The following is an 8,403-nucleotide window of genomic DNA, read 5'->3' as shown; positions in this document are numbered from 1 at the left end:
GGTTGAGTGACTATGATGGCCAATTACCCAAAGTTGAGTGATCATATGAGCTTCTAACTCATGAATACTTGGGAGTTGGCGTAATTCCTGCATGTCAACCTCTCCAGTATCCTCTTCATTTCATAATAAGTGATATTTTTAGTTTGAATACGTCATTTAAGAAAATTACTCACTTCTCGAAAAAATGTTTTTATTGATTTACTCTTAATCAAATGCCTTGAAAAAAAAAAAAAGATATTTAATAGTTTTCTTGATCATGTGAAATTACATTTATTTAAATAAGATAAAATTAAAATATTAAAATTAATACTTTCTTAATTTTATGAAACACGATTTATTTTGAAATAAAATGAAAAGATAAAAAATATCACTTATTTTAAAATGTAGGAAGTATATAAGAGTTGGTAACAGATTACATCCCCTTTTTGGGGTGACAGTTCAATCACAACCGTTAAAATGATCTTTGCTTTATGCTTCAAGCCCATCTTTTTCTCTTTTTTTTTGGCTTATTGCATATGGAGTCTTCTAAACTTGTCTTTTATTTTTTTTTATACCTCAACTAAACGTTGTTCCTATTAAACTTTGAACTCATTTTCAAATGTGTTTATCAAATCCTCTAAATTTAATTTTTATTAAAAGCAAAAAAAATTATGATAATAAAGATGAAGTAATATTTTAAATATGTGATAAACTATTCTTTAGGCCATGAATGTATCGATTTTTATTGGTTCTATTTTTTTACTGCCAACTTAATTAAGAGCTTATTTGACCATGATTTTATAGGCCAAATATTCCTACATCTATGTCAAAACAGTAGCTTTATGCTTCAAACCCACCTTTTTTTTGTTTTTAACTTCCTGCAGAACTGAAAACATCCCTCAATCTTATTTTTGGCTATGGTACTTATGTGAGTTACGGTCTAGAGCCTTTTTCAACTAATAGAATATTGTGAAAAATGTTCACCTCTAACTGTTTTTTTATTTAAAACATTTACAAGTTGGGCTTCCTAATTTCTGGTTCATGAATTTGACCTTGGAAAACTCATTCTTGGTGAACCCCAAAATCAACAAACCAATTAGTATTTCTGTTGAGCTTTCATTTTCTCTTAAGTTGATTAGTATGTTGATTTTTATTGTTGGGGTTGTTAGTTTTTTTTTGTTTTTTGTTTTTTTGTTTTGACTTCACTTTAAGCAACCCCATTTTTCTTTATCTATTAAATTTATCTTCTTTGTAACTGTAATGGGCTTTGATTCTTCATTTGGGTTGTTCAAGAATTGCTTAAAGGTGAAGAACTTGAGTTGATCTTGAAAATGGGTGTGACAAAAAGATTGTATTTTTTGAGGTTAAAGAGGAAAAACTATGGTTTTTTGTTTAGAATTATCTTCAGTTTATGGTTTATCTTTGGAGGGTTTTGTCCAGTAATGGGACTTAGGCCTCTAAGAGAAAGATATCATTCTTGGGGAGATGAGGTTAGTAATGGAGTTATTTTTGTATTAGTTCTTTGCTTTTAAAAGACAAATTATTTAGTAGAGCCTTAAATAGTTTATCCTTTCATACTAGTAGTAGTTGTAGTATTACTTTATTGTCCTTTGATTTCTGCGACTATCTGTTGTTTCTTGTGCTTTGATTATCATATTCATTTGTGATAGTTACGACTTACGACTACTTTTTTTCAGTTAGCTTTATTAAGGTTTTTGTAGTATTTTGCCCTAACTTTTTATATTGCTTGTCCTTTTGCCGAGAGTCTGACGGAAACAGCATCTCTACCTCCCAAGGTTGGGGTAAGGTCTGCGTACACTCTATCCTCCCTAGACCCCACTTTGTGGGATTTCACTGGGTATGTTGTTGTTGTTGTAGCCCTAAATAGTTTAGGATTGAGGTGTAGATTGATTGATTTGTTAATGTTGTAAAAGTATCTTACCGTGAAGATTGGCATTTTAATATTGAATAGAACGATAGGGTATCTCAATGTGAAGATAGCTACTTTAATTTTGTATAGTGTATTAAAGACTGAAACTTTACTCATTTAAGTATTCCAAGTCTTGAAGTGCAAATTTGTGTTAGGTAGCTGGTGAAAGGAATTAAAGGTATTTGGCTTAACCTGCATCTGATAGGTTTAGTGCTTTATATTATTTGAATTTTACTAAATTTAAGTTAGTTTAGCATGCATAATAACAAGAATGGCTTTATACTATGGACATAGTACACAACGAAAATTATATGAGCTAATAAGGAATATATTGCTTTTATTTGTCCCCCTTTTTTTGATAAGAAACTTGCTCTTATGAGTATATGTCTAATTATCTTGAGAAAATCCGGAATAAGGTAGGATTTTCTCTTGAACTGCTTCATGTTTATGCCTAGAGCCAAGATATTACATAAAAAGGAAAATCAGGGATGATGAAATGGCTGGATAAGCTCAGTCAATGAGATATGAAATTATTTGCTGGGTAAATTCAGTCAATGAGATATGAAATTATTTTAACTCCTAGGCAAGACTAGATATCAAAAGTTGACTAGGGAACTATATCGAATAAAATTTGATGCTAGCTGTCTTTGGTTTCCTTGGTGTTTTAGAATCAAGGTGACTATCCTTACTTAGTTATAACTTCTTGGAGCTCAGAAGGAGTGCAGAATTCTGGAAAGGGTATTACCTTCCTCTATTTGAACACTAGACATGAGGGTTTTTGGGACTTTTTGGGGGATACAAGGTGGAGAGACTTTTTTTAGAAGGGAATTTCATGACTCGGAAGTGACCGAGTTTCAAGGATTATGAGCCTTACTACATAGACAAATAATCTCGATGCTTGGAGATGGGGCTCGGGGAATAATGGAGTGTTCTTATTGAAATCCTTTTATCAGAAACTTTTGGTTAGGAAGGAGTATGCTGTTCCATATAATGCAATATGGATTCCAAATGTGCCGAGGAAGGTGTGTTTCTTCACTTGCCTTGCCACTAGAGGGGTGATTTTGACAGCGGAAAATCTTAGAAACCAGAAGGTTGTCTGCTTCTAAGGAAGCGAGTGAGGACGCGGATCATCTTTTTCTACATTGCGGGCTGACTATGAGGTTATGGTGGGATATGCTACGGGTTTGGCACTCCATGGGCAATGCCAAAAACTGTGAAAGAGTTGATGTTCAGTTGGAAGAGCTGGAGAAGGAGGAGAAGAAGAAGGGCTTGGGATATGGTTCCACTTGGGTTAATGTAGGTTTTATAGAGAGAGAAATAGAAGAGCTTTTGAAGGCGTAGAGTCGAGTTTCTCACAGTTGAGGAGTAGTCTCTGTTCCCTCATATTCTTTTGGTGGCCATAGAAAGTTCCCTGTTGCATAGATTGGGTGGAGTTTGTAGAGAATCATATCTTTTTGTGGATTCTCTACCTTTTGGTATACCCTTGTATACTGCTGTTTTAGGCCATGTTTATGAATGAAAATACATTTACGTGATTAAAAAAAAAAATGGGATATGAAGATAATATCATTGCCAAAGTGAAAAAGTTGTTTATTTGTTTCCCCTGCTAGTTGTGCCTAACCTTTAATTATATCCTTATTGTTTGTTGCAGTGGCTTCTTGTAAGAAAGGATGAGAATGAATTGGGACCATTTTCTGCTTGGAATATAACAGGAACTTACAGAGGTTTGTACAGTTTGTTGTTTTAGTGCATTGATCATATTAGGCATGAGTTTGGCAGAACGCTTTCGTGTAGTTGTACCATTCAAAAAAGAAAAAGCTTTCGTGCTGTTCTTCCTTACTCTTATGTGATGTGGTTATAACACCCTATTTGTTTTGTTAAGCTGAGTGGGGTAAGGGCTTATGTGCAATTTATAAGTGGTTGACTGGAACTCATCAAACAGAACATGATGGAAAATTTATAATCACTTCAGTTGCTGCTTCTGTCTTGAATCTAATAATACCCTCTTCTCGATATTTGAGTTGCAGGGTCTTGGAGGTTCCTGGATTCAACAAATAACTCTTCCAGGTTTCCTGATTTTAGGAAGTCCAATGGCAACTCGGTCCTTGAATTGATAAGTAATCCAACAAAAATAACTGGTGTACATTATGTTCAGGTAGTCACGGTCATTTTTAAATCCCTGTTTTCCGCTTAAGTACTTGTCCCTAACCTATTATACCATTGTCTATGCCGTTGTGCCAATATGTTTACTGAATTTTTAATTGATGATTTGGGTAGTTTACTTCTCTTTATATCTCAAGAGAGCATCTATATCATAAGTCTTATCTGGACTTTCTCCAAACCATGCTTGTTTACTGTTCTTTACTTGCTTATTAAATAAAGCATGGTGCTTCCAAGCATAACTTCCAATTGACTGTATGTTTGTAAAAAAACCATATTTTTTGTAAATTTTTCTATTTTTGGCATACTTCTTCTATATGGGTGATTTTTGTGCTTCATTAAAATAATCGTATTACTTTATTAATAAACATCTAGTTTCAAGATGAACATATATCCATATATATATCCATAATGATATGGTTAATGTGGAATTGCATTTTCCTCATAAAGGAGCTAATCAATGATGCAATAGCTCCAGTCTCCAGGCATAAAGGAAATTAGACATTTATGCAATTAGAAAGTTACCAATCTTTATCTAGACTAAAAGTCAAGATCAAGCGTTATTGCAATACTGAGTGCCAATGTAGTTTTGCAAGTAACTACTCCATCCCAATAATATGGTACACTTTCTATTTTGGAGAGTTGACTCTGTTCCATTAGTAATAACGATTTATACAACTTTTACAACTTTCAAGAATTCAAATACATATAACTATTCTAATTGTAGAACTTTGATGCTATGTTCTTTCTCAAACTAACTAATAAAAAATTACTTTAATGTTTGCTTCTATCTTGCTTCTTTATTGTATATGTGTTGCTATCCTTTGATGAGTGCTGAAAGCGGTGAAACACACGATTCTTAAAAATTGAGGTCTAATATAGTTCCCCTATTGTAGATTAACTATTAATAGTGATGTTTATTAGGCATTTCATCTTTGCTTAGATGACGATACTTCTAATGCAGAAATTGCAGATTTCTATGTTCAATCTTCATTTGATTTCATTTTGCAAACAATAGGGTGCAATACTTTTCCATGACGTTTTTGACAACGAACATGGAGTTGGTGGTGCACAAATCAGAGTAGAAGGTGTGTATATATGGCCATTCAGACAACTTCGAATGGTAGCTTACAGGTACTAGATCTTATTTGGTACCTACGCTGAAAGGCAATTTCTAACACCAACTATCTTTTGCAAATGGAATAAATTGATATAAAAATATGCTAAAGTAATTAAGTAATTCATGCGAAAGTGTACAACATTTGTTTTCTATCCTTGAAATGCTTCAGTCCTAAAAAAAGTGATACATTCCTTTTATCATGCTGAATTTTTCCAATAAGAAATTCTATTTACAGAACCCATGAGAAGAACTGTAATATGATCATAAGACAATGGCTGGTCGGGACTGGATGTCTTTGCTGAGTTTTAAGCAATCTAAGTAATTCATGCAAACAAATTTACATCTGTTTCTAACTTTTGGTTGCTATGGTCCTTTTCTCACGCTTAAGGATTCAACTTATTATTATTATTTTTTTTTTTTTGGGGAACTCGTGACGAGATCCGTAATATGATATCTACGAAAATGCATGGTTACAACTAGTGTGTTTATGTGGAATTTGATTTATATTATGTCTCAAATATGAAACTATCTATGCGTTATTGCTCAAATTACCAAATAGCAGACTACTTACTTGTAGTTGACTAGTTCCTTGTACTTAACAAGTTGAAAGGTGTGGTATTTAGTGCGACAATAATAATCCTATCCGTTTTGACTTCAAAATAGTTAAGATCTGGGTATTAAGATAGGCTTTAGAGTTTCTAAATTTTTAGGCTTTAGAGTTTCTAAATTTTGTGTTCTTCAGAACATGGAATGTAAATTTAGATACTGGTTCACACATCACTTGACACTCCTGCAGATGCTATTTTATGTGCTTCATCAACTCATAGTCATGCTTCTGATTTGCAGTGGCAAAGATGGTGAGTTTGGCCAGAAAGACGATTATCTGTTATCAAATCCGTATCACTTGGTATTATTTACGACAATATGTCATTTGTCCTCAGCATGGATTACTGAGTATAGCTTTACATGACTCCTTATGATCATCTCTTACGATGATTTTTGCTGCTGCTAGAATCAGTTGACATTAAATTTCTTCATTGGTGTTACATATTTATTTGCTTTATTTTTGAAGAGCATAATGCTTGAATACCATTGAGAATTTGGCATGCTTTGACTTTTATATGATATTTTGGTAATGGCATAACAAATTTCAAAACTTCTCTCGTCTACTTCCGTAGAGCTCCTTTTGTCTACTGTATTTTTCTCTCTTAAATTTTCTGCAGGGTATGTCTTTTTATTAACTTTTGAAACCTTAGCATATGTTTGGATATGCATAAGTAGAATTCTTTTTCAGAAGTGGAGATAATGAAGGGGGGTTATGAATACTATTCATCCCCCTCAGTTGTGTTTCCTGTCCCCTTATCCTTTCCTTTTTCCTTCCCTTTTTTGGTTTTTAAAATATTTTTGGACGTTCCATTCGTCTCGTGGATAAGGCATTCACAAGTTCGAAAAAGAAATTACCAATACATCTGGATAAGCTCCTGTTTAGTGGTCTCAGTAAGTCAATTCGCACTACATATTCATCAAAAAATTCACATTGCATTAGCCTATGCAATCCGGTTAAGCTTCTTTGTAACCAAAAAGAGCAGAAAATGAGAACTGCTCTAAATCTTTATTCTTCCACAAGGGCAGCTAATTGCCATCTGATATCTCATATTCCATGGTAGTCAAGTTATTTGGAAAAGACAAAAAGGATGCACTTTATCAGGAATTTCTTGTCTTCCCTAATGAATATGATGGTTAATTTAGACGCGCATCCTTTTCCTGTGACAATGATTCGAGTTTAAGACTTTATGAAGATTTTTGTGTATTGAAAAATGACTTGCTTCATCTATTATTTTTGTTGACAGCTTGGAGTTTTCTCGTCCCAGATCTTCCAGGAGTCTTCTCGAGATAAGATTTGGAAGAAGAAACACTGTAATAATGGATTTTTCAACATTGATCCAGTTTAATGTTTTAACTCTTAGCTAACTTATGTATCTTTTTGTTCTGCAGCACCGTTTTACGAGATGGAGAAACATTGCAATATTGAAATTGCTGCACAAATTGCTCGTGTCTCATCCTCCTCAAATGGTACTTGGCTTTTCTTTTCACCTTGATACGACACAAGCATTAAGAGGATACATTTCCTCTCTGGATCATTTGGCTTCCCTTTCATTCATTTGATGAACTCTATTTTATATTTTTACTTCCATAATCTTCAAGAGAAGTTTCTTGTTAATACTCTTTCATGTCTTGGGTATTTTAGCTCTTGATGCCCGTTGATGTTCTAAAGTTAACTTGACAGGATTACCTAGCATTAAAATTTCCAAAACGCCTATTTTACCTGAGCTACTTCTTTTGTATTCGTTCAGGATCTTCATATGCTTTTGCACATGTTCCTCAGATTTTTACAATCTATACATGTACGATGATGCAGTTGCCCAGAAGAAGAGGGGGAGGGGGAGAGTGGTTTCGTGAAGGGGGAGGGGGGGGGGGAGAGTGGTTTCGTAAGTGGGAGGGGAAGAGTGGTTTCCTTTTCCTTATGTTCATTTAAATGCTTATGTCCATTCAGTATTCAACATATCCATAAGCTTGCGCAAATTATAAGGAGCAAGTGATTTATCTTCCTTTCTCAGATGGAGCTCGTGATCATTATCACCTAGAAGGATTGATGGAGAGCCCTTCAGTGGATGCTGATGGAGACTGTTTCTCACCAATTCTATTGAATGCTACTTCTGTCAATATAGAGGTTTATTACAACAAAGCGGTGAACTACACATTGATGGTCACATTTGTATCCTACAACACTTCTCAGTATTAGGGATATTATTTTTGTAACAAATATCACTTGTCTGGATTCTTTAACTTCCTGATCCACCAGATATCTTTTCTGCAAGTGCTCCTTCTGATTCGACAAATGGAACATAGCAACACCCAATCAGTAAGACTACCTCTCTCTCCCTCTCTCTCCCTCCCTCTCTGTTATAGCACATTGAATGACACATGATATTCCTTTTCTAGGGAGCTGCCAAAGTTTCAATTCTGATGATTGGACAACAGGCTATTATGGATGCTTATCTTTGTCTTTTGCATCTGACCGCAGGGATACTTGTTGGTAAGTTTGATCAGCAGCTGTTCTCTTCGTAATCAAATCATCTCATTAAGGATAAAAGGGGAAGTTTAAAGTTAAAAATGTTACTAAGTATAAAAAGTGCTTTTTTCTTTAAAAAAA

The 8,403-nt window shown here is 34.1% G+C and overlaps 1 protein-coding gene across 4 annotated transcripts; it reads left to right on the top strand.

Annotated features, from left to right (window-relative positions):
- The first annotated feature begins 801 nt into the window (after positions 1 to 801).
- Positions 802 to 8,349, top strand: LOC132031155 (transmembrane E3 ubiquitin-protein ligase FLY2-like). Of its 4 annotated transcripts, none has more exons than XM_059421020.1 (11): positions 802 to 1,469; positions 1,745 to 1,837; positions 3,561 to 3,633; positions 3,937 to 4,064; positions 5,088 to 5,203; positions 6,036 to 6,096; positions 7,040 to 7,106; positions 7,185 to 7,262; positions 7,808 to 7,965; positions 8,053 to 8,112; positions 8,193 to 8,349. In XM_059421020.1, exons 1-11 carry the CDS (start codon positions 1,311 to 1,313, stop codon positions 8,316 to 8,318), a joined length of 1,119 nt encoding a protein of 372 aa, XP_059277003.1. In that variant the 5' UTR covers positions 802 to 1,310; the 3' UTR covers positions 8,319 to 8,349. The 4 variants fall into 4 exon arrangements, with proteins under 4 accessions (XP_059277003.1, XP_059277004.1, XP_059277005.1 ...); XM_059421021.1 differs by having other exon boundaries at positions 804 to 1,469; positions 1,745 to 1,786; XM_059421023.1 differs by having other exon boundaries at positions 1,353 to 1,469; positions 1,745 to 1,781.
- Positions 8,350 to 8,403: the final 54 nt, after the last annotated feature.

The sequence above is a fragment of the Lycium ferocissimum genome, chromosome 9, assembly GCF_029784015.1.
Source record: "Lycium ferocissimum isolate CSIRO_LF1 chromosome 9, AGI_CSIRO_Lferr_CH_V1, whole genome shotgun sequence".
Taxonomy (NCBI): domain Eukaryota; kingdom Viridiplantae; phylum Streptophyta; class Magnoliopsida; order Solanales; family Solanaceae; genus Lycium; species Lycium ferocissimum.
Note: the sequence above shows the minus strand (reverse complement) of the source record. Positions and strands in the feature narration are given on the sequence as shown.

Coding starts and splice junctions, on each gene's coding strand:
- LOC132031155 (XM_059421020.1), top strand. CDS start 1,311: ATGGGTGTGACAAAAAGATTGTATTTTTTGAGGTTAAAGAGGAAAAAC. Junction 1,470..1,744: donor ATCATTCTTGGGGAGATGAG/GTTAGTAATGGA, acceptor TTTTGCCGAGAG/TCTGACGGAAACAGCATCTC. Junction 5,204..6,035: donor CTTCGAATGGTAGCTTACAG/GTACTAGATCTT, acceptor TCTGATTTGCAG/TGGCAAAGATGGTGAGTTTG.